Source organism: Petaurus breviceps, unplaced genomic scaffold (genome assembly GCF_028583685.1).
Source record: "Petaurus breviceps papuanus isolate PSGF00001 unplaced genomic scaffold, PetGlider_PUasm1.0 173, whole genome shotgun sequence".
Taxonomy (NCBI): Eukaryota; Metazoa; Chordata; class Mammalia; order Diprotodontia; family Petauridae; genus Petaurus; species Petaurus breviceps.
Genome location: NW_027185759.1, coordinates 30805149 through 30823077, shown reverse-complemented (window position 1 = coordinate 30823077; position 17929 = coordinate 30805149). Strand labels below are relative to the sequence as shown.

Genomic DNA, 17929 nt, shown 5'->3' with positions numbered 1-17929 from the left:
TAATCTGCATGCCCTTTTCCTGGACAGTAAGAGGCATGCACCCTAGGAGATGAAGACCACCAGCGACTTGTTAGCTTTTGTTTTTTTTTTTGAAGAGATACTGTTTCATGTCTTGTACAACTTATCTCAATTAAAACCCCCGAGGTCTACACAAATAACCCAGTAAGCTTAAAAAAAATTTTTTTAAGTTTTATGGATAATTTTTTTGCACCAAATATTTCTTGATCATGGCCTGATGCTCACACCCCTCCCCTGGTAACACAAAACTAAGACAAGCAACATTTCAAACATATAGTTTTCACTTCCCTACTGAGAGGAAAGTTGTTCTGTTTCTGCTTTTTCTTTACATATCCAAGTGTTGTTATAGCTAATTTGTACTAACTTTGAAGCAATCCCAGGTGTGAAAAATCCCACAGAGCAGGTACTTACCCTCCCACCCCATCACGAGTATTAGTCGACTTTAGTGTTTCTGTACTTATATCTGGATATATCTACGTTTGGTCTTGGAATTCACTTCCAAGTAAAACAGCGAGCTACTCTTTTGATGAACTCATACAAGAGGGACTCAAGGTCAAGCACCTTTCCCATTTATGTCCTCCATTCAACTTTATGCTTGGGAAGACACATAGTCACCAATCAGAATGGTGCAAATGCTAGAGCAGGCAGAGCTCCCCCTAGTTCTCCTTGATTAAAAACTCTCCCTGCAAGGGAGAGGGAATTGTGTTTTAGGTTCTAAAGATCTTCCAGGCTGAGCTACAGGTTGCCTGTAAAGTGAGTGCGGAATCTATCTGCCAATAAAAAAATTAAAAAAAAAGTTATTTAGCATTTGCAGGTGTTGACAGTAAAACCTTGAAAGGAAGATTTGCCAATGGAAGCACAAAAAGCTTCCAGAAGGTGGGAGTGCACTGGCACAGCCCATCAAAATGAATGCCCACTATTTAGCAGGCTCTGGGTGACAGTCTGACTTCCTCCAATTGCAGTCTGCTAGAGGGAATGGTCCAGGCTGCACCCTGGAGGGTTACCCCTGGACTGGATTGGATGATCAGATTAGATGCCGTAAAGGGAATGTTCTTTGGAGGAGCTGTTCCATTCTTGCCAAAGGCACCCTTTTCTTTGGCCAGGGTATTTGCTCAGGGCTAGGACCTTTCCTGGACTCGCAGAGAAACACAGCAGCTGAACAGAGACAATTAAAAATAACAGCTCATTTATTGTACACAGGCAGTATTTGACTGTGGACACTTTCTGACTGTACTGAAGGAGAAATATCATAACTTGGTAGTTAACTCTACCCTGCCAAGAAAGCTATCACTGTGCCTAGTAGCGTTTGTTTTGTTTGTAGAATTTCTTCAGTTTTGCTGTTGCTAACACCTTCTATCTTAAGCACAATTTACAAAAGGAAATGTGATTTATAAAACATAAGACAATTTTTACTGAAAATAAAGTCATCAGTAAAAGTTGATGTAGACACCAGATTTTAGATGAATGTAAGGAAATAAAACCACCAAAACCCATCACCACTGCTTAATTTTATTGCAATGAAGAAATTTTAATATAGTAATTGTCTGAATAGTATGCCACTAAATATAAATTATTCCAATTATTAAAGTTGTCCAAACAGAGACAGGCATTGTGTTTGGAAATTAGAAGTCAAAATCAGTGGGAGGGAAAAGGAAAATAAAAACAATATATTAAATACATTGATTTTAGGATTATTTGCACAATAAGCATATTCATTGTCTAGTGTCTTCACTGTCTGAATCCTCCCTTGGTTTAAAGTTTAATTCTAGTTACGTCACTGAAAATTTCTGTCATCTCACTTTTTCCTACTTCAGGGCTTTGTAGCCAGAGGTTGTATTTTTAAAACCCATCACTCCAACCTTCAAGTTGAAGAGACTAAGGGAAGCAAACTTTCGGGGTAACAGAGCTAAATTATTTACTTTTTGGTCCATGAGGATAATTACCTATTATTCAGCAGGCTGTAATATTGACAGTCCTTTGATTTTTAAGTACTCACTCCTTTAAAATAAATGCTCTTTGAACAGCGAGAGAGACACTGAGCTGTAACCCCTAAAAGCACTTTCTATGGTTAGATCCACAAAGATTGTTTTCCAGCGGTCATCAAATAGTCGTGAAACCAGATATTAGTTTACTATGAGGATCCACAACACTTACAAAGTTCAAGTTTTCCTAGCTGCTACTCCCCAGATGGTTTTTGAAGACTAGACACAACACAGATATTACAAATAGTGACAGGACAAAGTTACAGTTTGAAGTGCCTGTGTATTTATTAGTGATAAAGACTACCTAACAGTTTGTAATTTCTGAGAAATAACATCATGTTAGTATCATTTTTATACTCAAATACAGATTACTGGTATTAGTGCCTACCTCAGAATTAGACAAAATCTGAGGTGCATTAAGTAGAATGCTACCTAATTCTCATTGCCAATGATTAATCTGGGAATTATTGGAAGCAAGAGAGAACTGCTGTTTGTGTTTGAGAGTAATTATCAGAGTTGTGGCCGATTTGGGAGGGAGAGAATACTGGGCAGCTGAAATTGTACCTAACTAAAGAAGTGAGAAACTGAGCTGCACAAAAGTCAACAGCAAGAAAATACTCAGGCACTAAAATCAATCAACATTTGCCAAGGGGAATGTTCTTAAAATAACTGACGCAGCATCATCAGAGATGCATTAAATAGATCAGATGCCATGTTTCTGCTCACACAACAAGGAATATTATTAGGATGAAGCAATCATTTGTGAAATGCTTACCAACATACACAAAAACATATATTTGTACAATTAGGAAAACATTTAACACCTTCAGTTATAATACTTGAATGGAAGATAACTAAAAGATAAAAATAAAGTTCTGCAAATAAACGATTCCAATTGCAAAGCAGTAATAAGTATAACTTCTCACAGCGGCTTGGGGAAAGAATCAAACCTGTTTTCATTACTTCAACTTCAGAGGAATGATGTCAAGTCTCTTAAATGTTTATATAACTAAACATAATATATTATCCAAAAAAAAAAAAAGGTAAATAAGGATGAGACAAAAGCAGAAATAAAAATTCAAACTGCTCCAAAATAGCAATCAATTAGAGCCCACTGACTGTCATACGGTCATTTTTGTGTTCTTTATTTTAATTGGTACTTTTAAACAGTAAATTCTCTTTCACAGCAGTGCCTCCTAATTTGATAATACAGTACTCCAGTTTCTGAATGTAGAAATTTAAGATAAATCAATGAACACAAAGGCGTGCAAAACAGCTGCTGTAAGTCTGCTCAAACACATCGGAATGTTGGCACCAAGCTGCAGCTGCTGTGGAGAGATTGATACACCACACATACTCACCACACCCACATTCACACTCACACTCACACAAACAAACATACACACAGAGATGTTCTGTGGGGCATCAAGACTTGCATTTCCCTAAAAACATACCTTTAAATGGTCTTAATTTTGTACAAATTGAAGTGCTGAGAAAATATCTAAATAAGAAGTAACAATTAAAATAAAAGGTTTGTTTTATTCGTAAATTATGTACAGAATGCTTTCTCCTATTATGATGGGGGAAATGGATGGGAAGGGAAAGAACAGCCACCATTTTCCATCCTATGCTGTTCCTTTTCCTCTGCTGAAGAAAACCATTCCTCTCTCAACCAGATGTACAAACGAGTTTGGATTTCCTAAGTTGGTAGTTAAAGGACAGAATTTGGAGCTAAACAAAATCATGTTGCATCATTACTGACTGGCCTATCTTAAGCAAATAACTGTTAACTCTGAATCCTAAAAAAAATTTTCTGGTACAATTTTATGAAAATTAAGAAATACAGCTTACGTTTCAAGAGTCATGAGTTATGTGTTCATTTCATCCTAAAGTAATTCATAAATAGCTACCTAACTGTGTCACCTGAATTTTGGTCTTTCACTTTCATCTCTTCTGTCACGTCTAACAGTAAGAAGCTCTACGGCACTCAAAAATGCCAGTATTCTAAATGCCACTGAGGAAACTACATCTTTGACAACTATCAAAAAGGAACAAAAGCTACTTACTGCCAGAATATTTGTTAAATGGATAAAATTGTTAAATATGTATATTAGTGACTTAAGATTGTACCAAAGAAAGTTAGTAGTCTATAAAATAAAAAACTGTATAGAATTGCCCAGACATCAAATAGATCTCAGCAAACTGATTTAAAGACTACCCCAAACACTACACGTATGTTTTGGTGATCAGCCAACATAGAAAATCCAACCACTTGCACACACTCAGTCCCCAAATAAAGTACATTTATGATTTTTCAGATGAGGGTCTAGTTGTTTCTTCTTCTTCTTCTTCTTCTTCATCTCCCTCCTCTTCTTCCTCTTCTTCACACTCTCCATCTGTTTGCTGTTCAAGTTCCTCTTTTGTAATCATTTCAAAATCATTCCCATTTCCACTACTGTGCTGGGATCGGTCATCCTCCCTCCTGTCACTGTCTGTGTCTGAATGCCGCTCTCCACCAGAGCCCTCTGCTCCATTATTTCCGAGAGTTCCTATTTTCCCATCATCATCTTCCTTTTTCTCACTGTCTGATTTTTCCTCACTGTCAGATTTCTGTTGTTTTTTGGCCTCAGATTTCTCATCTTTCTTTAAGTCTGCTTTTGGTCCTTTGTACTCATGTGTGTAGAGAGGCCTGAAGGAGTCAATGAAGCCCACGTCGGCGGTCAGATTCGGTAGGAACCAGAAATGGTGTCTTCCTCCAGTAATGAGCCAAATGATAAGGAACAGTATGCAGCGAGCTGTGAGGAGAAAAATCCCCCAAGTTTAATGTTTCAAGCACTCATGCTGTCATCTAGGTTTGATGTAAAAAAATTATGGATGACCCCCTCCCCCACCAAATATACCCTGCAGCAACATACTCATTTGGACGCCAAGGTCCTAAGCAGCATTTCATTTTATTCTGAATTTGAGGGCACAATGGCTGAATGTCACGTGAAGAAGAGCTGCTTTTGTCAGGCAACATTTAGAAATTTGAGAACAATAACTATGAGAATCTTGGATTAAAAACCAATGAAATTAGTGGGATAAATGGACAATGCAAGGAATAACCTTTTTAAAGAGTTTACACGGTTGTTTATCTTGCATTCCAATGTCAAGATGGCTTCTACCTTCAAGTCATTTATATTTCCAGGTAAAGACACCCTGAACATGATCATCAAAACAAAGCTTTCTGGGAGAAAGATCAATTTTCACGTTCTGGGAAACTGCATTTCTGCTGCTTTCCTCTTCTGATTGCTAAGTTTCTACTTTCTAAACTTCTTGATACATAAGTTCACTGACCTTAAGCAAAATGACACGACTCATGAAAGACAAATCAAATCCCTTGAGTGATTTCCAATTCTCTACAGTGGGATATAATTTTCAATTTTTAATACTCCATCCTTATATGTACTTTAGGGCTTATAAAACACTTCCTTTACAACTACCTTGTGAGAAATGAGGGAACCAAGACAGAGAAGTTAAATCACTTGCCCAGAGTCAAAGACATGGTCTCAGATCTGGGGTTCAAACCTGGATCTCCTAACCCCAAGCCTGGCACTCTCTCCACTTTCCACTGATTTTGCCTTTCACTCATAGAAGTTCTCTCTCTCTCTCTTTCCCCTCCTTCCCTCTGTTTTCCTCTCTCTTTGGCTTTCCCTCTCTTTCCTACTTACACACACACTCTGTCTCACCACTTCAAAGACCCGTCACTCCATCAGTATGGGAACTCCTTTCACCAGCACAGATTTCAGCTCCTTAGCACTCATTAAGCAGGTCTCTCACATGTGCTATGGCTGAAAGGTTTGGATTAAAAAGCCTGTGCAAGCTCAGGTGGACTGGCCCTCAGGCAGCTGATGCCCAGTGCATCACTAGGTCCCTCCCCTTCATCTTCTCTAGATCCCACCAAGCTTAAGCCTTATTAGCACTGTCCTTCCCTGCATATAGTTGTTTTCAATCAAGTGTTCCCTCATCATTTTCTATTATAGCAAAGTACATATCAAGAGCCAAAATAAGTAGGTGAATGTTGAAGACTACGTGATTACGACAGGCTAGTTTTATAGGCAACTGTAGCACTACTACATAAAACCCTGAAAAAAGCCCTTTTACAGGCTTACCTTCAACATACTTTGGATGAATAACCAAAGGGAGTAAAATAGCTGCTTCACTTTACAAGTTAAGCATTCATAGGCCGGTCAGAAGTGCTGATTTCCATTTCCACATGGGCACAGCTTCATTCTTGGAGGCCTTACATATTATTCATAAGAGCTGGTGATAGTAGGAAATGGGAGAGGCCAACGTGTACTCAATCTGTTTTGACAGGAAATCCCATCGATGGATTGCAGAAGAATGGGGGACTTCTAAGAATTGCACACTCTTCTCTTCTCTTGCCTGAACTATCCCTCTATGACAGAGAGCATGAATGCCATTCCAGAATAATTCCAAAGTGATCTGAATAAAACTGAAAATCACTCCTTGGCTCTACATTCAGGGCAAATTGAACAACCTCATTTTTTTCTGTATCAGCCTGCCTCCAATTCAATTCAACAATCTTTAGTAATGTCATCCCTTGGCATACTTTATAAAATTCTGCCTAGGTGATATCAGAATGCCCACTTTAAAATAGGGAAGAGTTATGGAGAGAATCACTATAACTCAATGTTTCTCCACTGAAACTGATAACACGTTTTGGAAAACTAAAGGATACTATTTAAGTGGTAGCTATTGTTATTATTACTCTTTATTATTTGAAATGGTAACATTCGCATTACACATATAAATGAGCACATCTTAATTTTGACTCATGAAATAAACTCCATCCTGATGCACTATAGGACAATGTGTTGTCTTTTCCTAGGAGACCTAGCCAAGTCCTCAATTTAATAAGTAGGCTGTGATTTCCAGGATGAGTCCTTGTCTGGAACACAGAACATCTTTTGCCCCACAGATGCCTCTTTAATTCATAAGGCAGGTGAGATGTGGAATTTACAAAGATAAACACTATTAAGTAACCAATGTTACTGAAATAATAACTAAACAAAACAAACCATAAAATTAGCATCACTTTTTATTTTAAATCCTGCTAGGTAAGGAAAAGTAGGCTTAAAAGAAGGTGAGGAAATGGGAGTCTGTTGTAGGACACCTGAAGTGACTTCTGGACACTGGGAAGCTGATGGCCCTGGGCCTTCACAATGCCTTATTTCACAAAAGTTAGGGCTTTCCTTTCCTTGGTACTGCTGTCTCCCTAGAACTTTTCTTCTGATTTGCAGTCATAATTAGGATGAGGGCAAGGAGGGAAAGAGGTTGGTCACATATATAATAAAGAGGGAGACAGACATGATTTTCTCCTGAGGCAAATGAGCATGAATTGGGAGAAAGAAGAGATGGAAGTGAGAGGGTTACCAGAAGGTGTGTCTCAGTATGGAAAAGTTGCCCGAGGTAAAAACTGAGCTAAGAGCACTCCAGGACAGGATACAGGCGCAGCTCACCACTAATGCAAGCGGCCGCACTACTCTTTAAAATCTGAGTGAGAGACATCCTCTGGGACACACACCCCTTCAGGGAGCAGGCCTCTGTCCTTTTCGGCTCTACATCTTTAAGCAAGTGATGCTCCCTTTTTTTCTCTCCCCCAATAACCAATTCAGCTTTAAACACCATCACTCAATGTGGAAAAACCTGTCCCTGGAACATGCTCTGTAAATCAAAGGCCTGAAGTATGAGGAACCCTCAACTCAATCTCTACAAATTCACAGCTTAAGTCTCAATCCTTTCAAGCCTCAGCCAAACCAAAGCTTCATCTTCTGCAATCCTTCCACAATCAAATAATTAGGGCCGTGCTCCGCCCACCATCTCCAGGTAACCTGAATCAAGAACTCGTTTCCTTAGGCCTTCACCATCAGGCACCTGCTCCAAGCTATAAGGATACAATTTGTAGGGTGTGTTCATAAAGAGGAATAGCAAATAATTTTAAAAAATGTATAAGGAGGGGTGGCTAGGTGGCGCAGTGAGGAAAGTGTCGACCCGGACTCAGGAGGACCTGAGTTTGGTTCTGGCCTCAGACACTTAACACCCACACACACAAAAAAACTAGCCGTGTAACCTTGGGCAAGTTAACTTAAGTCCAACTGCCCTCCAAAAGGCCAAAAAAAAAAAATGTATAAGGAGTCTATCTGGTGTAACCTAACCTAAATCTAATGAAATTCCCTGGACCCAGAAGCTCCTGGTGATTATGGCTAATGCCCTTGTCATCCATCTGCCCACAACTCAGTAAAGAAAGCTTCTCTCACTGACCTATTAATTTTGGGCTGAATCCCAACTCAGCCTGAAGTCAAACCACCTCAAGGTGGGCACCTACCAGCCGTGAAAGTATACAGTATGACTCCTCTCACTTGGCTGGTCTGGGGATGGGCCTTCTGGTCCTGAGTTAGCCCTTAGCACTGAAGGCCCTCTACAGTTCAGCTCTAGTCCAACTATCTAGCCTTATTTTTATACTGATCCCCTTTACAAAACTCTATGTTTAGGCCAAATCGATCTGCCTGCCCCCAATGCAATGCACCAAATCTTTTGAATTCATGCAGGCCAATCTGTTTTTCTAGAACATGTTCCCATCTTACAGATACCATCTTCCCTATGAAAAGCTGAAAGTTCTTTTCTTCTTTTGACACTCTACCACGTAGCAAACATGTCCCAATCAGAATAAAAGCTCTGGAAGGGCAGGACCTACTGTTTTTCATTTTAAAATTCTAATCCCTAGCACAGAAATGATATTTACCGCTTGTAGAATTTGCTGCTCCAGTGAGATGTGATTCTTTACCTCTTCCCACCCAAACTCTCAATATCCTGGGTTATCAAAGAATACAAACAAATCTAAATTCCTTACTCTGAAATTAAAGCCCTCTATAATGTGGTACCAACCAATGTTTCTGGTTTTATCTATAATTCTTTATACATCTTAGACCTTTACTAACCGGAATACTTAATATTCACTGAATATTCTGTGTTTTATTCATGCTATTCCTTCCACTGGTAATGTCGTTCCCTCAGCTTCACCTAATCACTATCTATTATTAAATGGCCAGCTTAAATTGGCTGTGAAGCCTTCCCTGAGCCACCCAGAAATAATTTCTGACTCTGGTAAATTCTCACAGAATTCTGCTTGTACTTCTCTCACTGTACTTATGACTCTAGGTCCTATCTTCATCAGAATGTAAGTTCAGTGAAGACAGGCCCCACGCACATTTTATCTTGAAATTCCTCTTATTTCCTAGCTTTGTGACTTGGCACATAGTGGTTGAGCAGTAAGAATGAACTAAATGAAGGATGTGTAAGACAGCTACACCACAGGTCAAATCATGATCAAGCTCAAAACGGAATGCAAACAAAGCATGTATAGTTCCGGGGCACATCAGGAAAAAGAAAGAAAATCTTAGAGAGAATGTTATAATTTAGTTTCTTGAAATTTCACAAAACTGTTTATAATAAAAACCTAAGCAACTTTAACACACTGCTGACATTTAACCAATGAAAAAAGAATCTAATAACAAGAAAAGCAAGGCAAAGTAAAACAACAAAGGACAAGAAGTGAAGGGACACAAGTCAAGGTCTGACCCCTTAGCTGTATGACCTCTCTGGGCCTCCTTCTTCATCTGTGAAATGAAGAGGTGGCACCAGATGGCCTCTCACGTCCTCACCGTACTCTGTGACGTCATGCCTTCTCCCCACTCTCCTCACTCCCATTTCCTTGTCAGTGTAGAATGTTCAAGGAATCTAAACCATACATGCTCCTGCTCTTCCAGTCCAGTATCCCAACTCACACCTTACTGGTCCCTCACTTAACTCAACCACACAGTAGCCTTCATCCTTCTCTACCATGCTGCTGAATGCTGCTGGAGGAAGGCAGGAGACCATGTTAACCTACCAAGTCACAGTACTGAATCTCCATTAGGCTATGGCATTGTCCTAGGGCAATCCTTGTATTGTGCTCTGGGGACTATGCACCACCCATAATGGCCATTCCCAAGCTCCTGCAGCTTGTGAACATGTCTGTACAAAGAAAACTCAAGCCATCGGCCATAAACTCGCCCGTCTCCCAGCCCCTTCTTCACGCATCTTCTCATTTGTTCCTGTCTCCAAGGAAGAGGAAGCACTTTCCCCCGTGTCAAAATGAGTCCTACGTGTGCTCTTCATCCTATGCCCTATCTTTCAACAGCTGCCTCTCCAATCACCTTCCCCTCTGATCTTCAACCTCACCTTTAATAACGGCTCATTCCTTGTTGTCTACACACATGCCTGAATCTCTACCCTTTAAAAAATCTTCACTTGATCCTGCTAAGTCATCTCCTCTCTCACCCCTTTACAGCTAAAGGCCAAGAAAAAAGGTGCCTACACTTCTTGCCTGATTGCTCTCTGCCCACGTTTCCTGACTGCTTACAATCAAGGTGCTTAACCCATCACTGACTAAAAGGGCTCTCTCCCAAGCTACAACGACTCTGAATTCCTACCTCTGGTGACCTCTTCTCCATCATCGCTCTTCCTGATTCTCGGCAGCTTCCACCAGGGCTAATCACCCCTCCTTCTAGAGGTTCTCATTTACCTTGGCTTTCCTGTCTGATGGAGCCTTCACAGAACTTCATTCTTCTCCTGTCTCTAACACTCTGTCCTTTGTGTCCCTTCTCTTCCCTACCCCAACATCTCCAACTTACCCTTCTTCCAAGCTTTCTCAATTCTGTGGTGGGCACTACCCACTTTCCCACATTCATAACTAGCAATAAACAAAGTACAGCCCACTCCCCATCTTCCTCCACATCCAGTAAGTGGTTGAGTGTTGTTGATTCTGCAACTGAAACAACTGTCACATCCACCCTCTTCTCTCCACTCACACAGTCACTACCTTAATTCAGGCTCTTATCCCCTCTCACCCACATAACTCTAATAGCCCTCTATAAGTCTCCCTATTTCCAGCCTCTGGTCATCCAATCTGTACCCAAACAATCACCAAAATCATATCCATAAGGCAAAGTTCTGAACCTATTACTCCCCTGGCTCAAGGATAAAGCACAACCTCATCACCCTAATGTTTTTGGCTTTCTTTAATTTGAATACAACCTACCTTACCTTTCTGGTCTTATTTCACATTACAACTAGTCACGCATCCCATCAGATCGGACTGTCAGTCATTCTCAAATGCACTTGATACTGCCCACATCTAGAGTGTATTTCCTGATTCTGCCTCTCAGAAAGCCCCCTTTTTCCTTCAAGAATCACTTTGGTGCCACATCTTCCATGAAGTCTTTCCTGGCTGCTCTCCTTTCCCAAGTTATCCTCTATTTACTTCTTTACACACTGCATTCTCCCATTAGAATGTAAGCTCCTCACTCAACAAGTACTTATTAAAGGTCTACTTTGTGCCAGGCACTGGCATAATGGAAAGACTGCTGGACTTGTAGTCAGAAGGCTCTGCCACTTACTACCTGTGTGACCTGGGGCAGTCACCTAACCTGGATGAGTCTCAATGTCCTCCTTTATAAAATCAGGGTATTGGATGAAATGACTTCTACAGTGCCCATCCAGCTCCAAAGATAGGCTCCTAGAGGAACCAGTCAAGGAAACTAGGTTAAAGCAAGCTTTTTCATATTTGCCCAAATTCAGTCAGGTACATATCAAAGGCTTTTTAAGGGAACATGGGCTGGTTTTTTTTTTGGCGGGGGGGAGTAGTCAACTTTGGAATCTGACCAAAATGAGCAGTGAAATCAATGTTTGTTCATTTCTAGATTTTCCCCAAATGCTTATATATTACTGACCTCCAATCAAGCCCAGAGTTTAGTCTGAACTGCTGAATACCCACCTGACTAAACTCATTTTTACTACAGAGAATACTTACCAATAGCAAGCAGAAGAATGCTGGCTACAAAACAGCCTGCTCCTACACTGAGGTAATAAACCCCTACTCGCATCTCCGCAGGCCACAGAGGGAAGAGAGTTGCAGCTATGACTGCAATCACTGGAACAAAAAAACACAAAGATGCTTAGCTAATTTTTGGACGCAAACTGAATCGGCTTACTAACCATGACTAACAAAGAAAGGTTATAATACTATTTTCTATGCTGTAGGTGGGGGAAGAAGCTTTAAAGTATTTCATGTTCTATTTATTAACCAATTCGATATATAAGCTTAAGATTAAACTCTGTGCTATTCACCAAACAAATAGAATGCACCAAGTGCTTAGAGTACAAGTCTAAGTTCATGTATCTTTTGACATCTTCAGTCTCCACCTGACATAACATGGAACACTGCTCTTCTCTCATTCTAAATGGGATGAGAATGCAGACACCCGCCAATCTAAATACGACCCATTCACCAGACTTATACAATGTTTAAGCAAGCAAAACCACCACAAACCCTGGTTTGACAATTTATACACACACTAGTGATTTTCTCAAAGATCACAGTAACAACTGTTATCAGATAACTTAAAACAAAATAAAAACATTCTAATCTCAGAACTCCCCCCTCCCCCATAGAAATACATTATTATTGAAAAAGAAAAAGGAATTAAAAATGAAATGGTAAAGTGGAGGCAACTAATCATTGTAGAATATCCTTAGTAATCTCTTCCTTCTTCTGGAATATCATTCTTTTGGCTCTGAGGGGAGTGGAGAAGAGCCTGCTTACTTCTTTTTACCATGTTATAATTTTGAAGGGTGACTAAGATTAGTTGAATGAAGGGATGCTCTGTAATAGAGTGGATTTTTGGTCATCAATAACTTAAGGCACAATGTTTCACTAAAATATTTAAATTGATTTAGTATTTCAGAATTTAAGAAAAAACACTTTTCCTCACTTGTGTTCATCACCTGAACAGGGATTCAGACACTATAAGTCTATGTTGGCATAATTTTAAAAGGTTCATCTTTAGATAAGAATCCTAATAAGAAATTCACAAGGAAGACCCAATTATTTCAGCTATTTCCTCGTCATCTCCTTAAGGCCATACCTGAAACTATCTATTCACTTACCAAGAATTAGTCCCATGGCAAATGTTTTAAAGTGGACAGGGTCATAGATCCACACATACACCTAAAAGAAGAAATAGTTAAATGTTTCCATAAAACAACAGAAAGTTAGAGATCTTGCTATTGTAATTTAGATCTTGTGTATATTAGGAAGGGGATGTCATATTGGAATTCAAAGCAAGGATCCAAATTTAATTAAATACTTCAAATAATGTACTAATCTAGCTCTAGCCTAAAAAGCAAGATGCTCTCGACTGAATTGGTGTATCTTGTTTAGTAACAGACTATTCAACAGAAGCAACAACCACTTAAGGAGTCTACAATAATACAAATAGCTAGTCTAAATTTTTTACTACAACGTAAAGACTTTAGGCCACCAGAGAAATTTATTAGAATGTTACATTTATCTGTGGAATATGAAAATTTACCCTAAAAGTAAATTGTTAACTTGGTGCCAATTTTTCCTATTAGTAAATTATACTGGAAGGCTTTAGGTTCTCAACAATGGTTTAGGTTCTAAACCCTTTTCACAGTGTGGCCAGTGACTGAGATATAAGGTAAAATGAATATAAAATCAGACTGAATTATTCAATATATATAATTGACCATCTAAGATCATCATATTTCTAACCTTTATGACTGCTTCATTCCCATGTCATGATTTCTACTGATAAGCACAGTTTAAATTTCTAGGCTGTATACACTAACCTCATTTCCATCCAGGAACACTTGATCTTCATGTGGTTCAAGTTTGAATTTTTTCTTGGCTTCTTTCTTTTTGGGTGTTCCTGGTGTTTCCTCCTACCAAAATGTTCATGTACACACACGCACACGCACACACACGTTAAACAGGGTGAAAAATCATTTAAAAATGTATAATCCCTTTGCAAACGAAATTAAAACATTCACCAAACTAGTTATTTTCAACGCCATATAGGTTATAACTCTTACATTATGTGAAGAAGTTGAAAACTCTGAAAAATGAAACAAAACAAAAACCAAACACAGGGCACTTCCAGGGTATTATATGCTTAAAAAACAAAACACCCCCCCCCCCACACTCCACAAACTGCTATGATTCAAAATAAACTTGATAAATATTGCAAAAGACAATGAGCTGTCTGACGTGAGAGGCCCACCTGAACAGTTTATCATTAGAAGTTATTTCCCATCTATGTCCTCAGCTGATCCTCAGCTCCTACCAGGGGTTGTATATGTGTTATCTCCTTCCTCCAGAGAAGAAAACTGAAGCTCAAAGAGCCTGTCACATACAGCACAGGCCAGGGCCAAGATTCACACTTGGATCTCCTCTACACAGTGTCTTGTCTGTACTGTAACTACTGGCATTGGGGGAGTGGGAAGAAAAGGGGGCAGGGGTTAGGTCAAAGAATGTTATGGTTGGAAATAACCTTAGAGATTATTTAGCCCAAAAACTCACTTGACAGAGGAAAAAAACAAAGGTCTGGAAGTTAAATGACTTGTCCAAAAGTCCAGAACTAGTTTGTAATAAACTTCCATGCTCAAAAACTTGAAAATTCCTTTAGCCAAACACCATTTTTTATCATTTCCTTTCTCCCTATGTCTTATTCCTACTCAATCGATTCTTAACCCTCCCTCTGAGTACCCTCAGTCCTGTCCCAGGTAATCACCTTCCAAGGTCAATCCTTGGTGAACCAACTCAACACTATCTGCTCCCTCATCCTACTGTCACTGATGCCTACCATGATGTGCACTCCTTCCATTTGCCTCATCTTCGCCTGCTCATGTGCTACTAAGAGGGGTGTTGAAGGGATTCCTGTAGCTCCCCTAACTTACTGCACTACAATTTATATGATCTACCCGCAACTGAGCCCTCACAGCAGCAAGGCAGTTGATCTACTGCGCATCACAGCAACTGATCCAAATCTCCTTTCTTTTTGTTGTTTTTTAAAAAATATTTCATTTTTATTAATCAGTAAGACTCTTCTACGTCCCTTCCCCCCAATAATAACTAAGAAAAACAAAACCCATTATTAACATGTATAGTCAAGTAAAACCCATTTCCATCTTGGTTGTGTCCATAAAAAACAAACAACTGCTTCGTTCTGCACTCCGAGTCCTTCGCCCGTCTATCAGGAGCTGGGCAGCATGTTTCTTCATTAGTCCTTTGGAATCATTCGCTATGCTGGTAAAAGAGTTCTTGATTCTTTAAGCTGCTTGCCTTTACGATATTGTCATCACTAGAAATTGTTTTCCTGGTTCTTTCTTACTTCACTCTGCATCAGTTCATAGGAATCTTCCCAGGTTTGTTTGAAACCACCTCTTATAGCAAAATAATATAACACATTTACAACTTGTTTATTATCCCTTCATTTATGAGCACCCTCTAAAATTCTCATTCTTTGCTCCTTGAAAAAGACCTGTGACTATATTTCTGTATATCCTTAGAGGCTGTTTTGCTTAGGACTAATCTTTCTCTTAATCTGACCTCCTTCTAATTCTCCCTCTTGCCTTCTCCTCCTTCCCTATTTCCCTGCTGACTAAAATGTAATTCTGGGCCTAGCTCTTTGTGTATATATGTTTTCATTCTTCCCTTAACTAGTTTAGATGAGAGTGAGGTTAAAGTATCAATGGCTCCCGTTCCCCCTGCCCCCACCTTGTTTGTTTAGACATCATCTTGTGCACCCAAACAATGTGAAATAATTTTCTGTAATACTCCTTTCCCCCCCTCCCACTGTGCACTGTGTATTCCTCTGCCTCCTCTTTTTGTTAAGATGTTTAAGCTGTGCCCCAACTACTGCCAAGTCTCGTCTAACTAGACTCCCACTATGAGCCTTGATGATGACGGGGATTAGAAGGGACACGTGTATCATCTCATGTTAGAATGTAGGCAATTAATCTTTATTTAGTCAATTATTGTTCATTTGTGTTTATCTTTTTCTATTTCTCTTAATTCTTTTGTTTGAACTTTAAAGTTTCTTGGCAGTTCTCGTCTTTTAATCAGGAATGCTTGGAAGTCCTTTGTCACTAAAGGTCCCTTTTATTCCTCTTTAGCATCACATGCAGTTTGGCTGGGCGAGGTGCTCTTGGCTGTAAGTCCACAGCCTCTGCCTCCCAGAATGCTGTATTCCAAGTGCCCCCTCTAAGTTGTGCCTGCTAAGTCATGTGTGGTCTTAACTGTGGATCCTCAGTACTTGAATGCTTTCTTTCTGCTTGCTACAAGTATTTTTTCTTTGACCTGGAAGCTCTAGATCTGAGTTATGATGTTCCTGGAACACTTGTGTTGGTTTTTTCAGGTTTTACGGGTGAAATCTTTTTGTTTCCATTTTTGCCCTCTCACGTTATCTTTAAAGATTTCTTGAAATAGATGTCTAGGCTCTTTTCTTTGGTCATGGTGATAGTCTAATAGTTTGATGACTTCAATTTTTTTCTCCTAAATCTGTTTTTCAAGTCAGTTGTTTTTGCTATGAGACAATTGACATTTTCTTTTTTTTTAAGCCTTTGACTTTGTTTTAATATTTCACATATTTCATGGAGTCACTGACTTCTACTTGGTCCATACTAATTTTCAGGGAGTTTGTTGTCTGGACAAGGTTTTGTACCACCTGTAGCAAGTTGTTAATTCTTTTTCCAATTTTTTCTTCCACCGTTCTCATTTCCCTTCCAATGTTTTCCTCAAGTACTCTCAATTTGTTCATAAAAAATTTTAAACTCTTGCTTCCTCTCTTCTAGGAACTGTAGCTGAGTCTGTACCCACACTGTACTTTATTTTATTTTTTAAGATTTGCCCATGGATATTTTGGAGTCATTCCTGTCTTGAGCTTTCTGCCACCATATTTCATTCTCCTAGTCTACTTAACTTCAGACCTGAAATTAGAGCTGAGCTCTGCTTTGCTTCTGGAGGGAAGTTCCCTTGGGATCTATATGACTGTGTGTCACTGTTCCCAAAGTGGTCCCCAGTCTGAGCTCTGCAAGTCCCTCACCTGGATTTTAGTCCGAGAAAAAAGTAGACTGCTCCTGGACTCAGCCCCTATCAGACAGCTGCAAAGAACTGCTGGTTCAGAGTGGCAGAACTGTAGGCTCCCACTCAGACCAGGATTCCTCTACAAGCTGGGCCAGATGCTAGAACTGAGATTCTGCTTTGCTCTCAGCCACACTGCTGCTTCTCCACTTCCCAGGGACTTCCTACCTAGGAATACCACCATGCCAGGCCCCTGCTCAGTCTACCCTGGATCTATGACAGAACTAAGTAGTGGGTGGCAGCTGCCAAAAAAACCTGTTCCCATCATGATGCCCTGGTATGGGTCTGGGACCTCCTCTCATTCTGGTGCACCCTCTCCCTGAGTGATGCCCTTGTGTCTGCAAACCTTTCTGTCTCTCTCTATGCCTACTGGGGCTAGAAGAATTACTCACTGAGACTTTTTCAGGAACACCCCATCAAGTTCAGGCTAGTGCATTTTCTAGGTCTGTCTGGGGGACTTCGGCAGTACTACTTTCTGTTACTCTGCCAACCTGGCCCCATCTTCTCTTCTTTCTTGAGTTTCCCACAGCAACCTCTCCCCCCCATTTTCTCAGATGAGGGCCTCACCTTAAACTTTATCAAGAAAATGGAGATTATTTGCTACAATCTCCCTCTTCTCGCTTCCTACCTCATGCCAGCATCCCCCACCATTTCCTTTACTGCAGTCCCTCAAAAGGTGCCATTCTCATCACGACCAACCCCTCTACATGTTTCCTGGATCGCATCCTCTCTACCTCCTTATGATGACACCTATTACCATGCCCTTTTAAATTTTCAACCTTTCCTTATCTATTATCCTTCCATGCTGCCCACAAATACTCCTATGTCTCTCGTGCATAAACCATTACTAGATTCTACCATTGTCACTAGTAATAGTTCTCTA

At 39.9% G+C, this 17929-nt stretch overlaps 1 protein-coding gene across 1 annotated transcript in view; it reads right to left on the bottom strand.

Moving 5' to 3' along the window:
• Positions 1–1511: 1511 nt before the first annotated feature.
• Positions 1512–17929, bottom strand: part of SEC62 (SEC62 homolog, preprotein translocation factor) — a 43422-nt gene continuing 27004 nt past the window's right edge. The window contains exons 6-9 of the mRNA XM_069083559.1: positions 13755–13847; positions 13050–13110; positions 11914–12033; positions 1512–4795 (exon numbers count right to left, since the gene is read on the bottom strand). Of these exons, the coding sequence (XP_068939660.1) occupies positions 4305–4795; positions 11914–12033; positions 13050–13110; positions 13755–13847 (765 nt within the window). The 3' untranslated portion in view covers positions 1512–4304. The remainder of the gene's footprint in view (positions 4796–11913; positions 12034–13049; positions 13111–13754; positions 13848–17929) is intronic.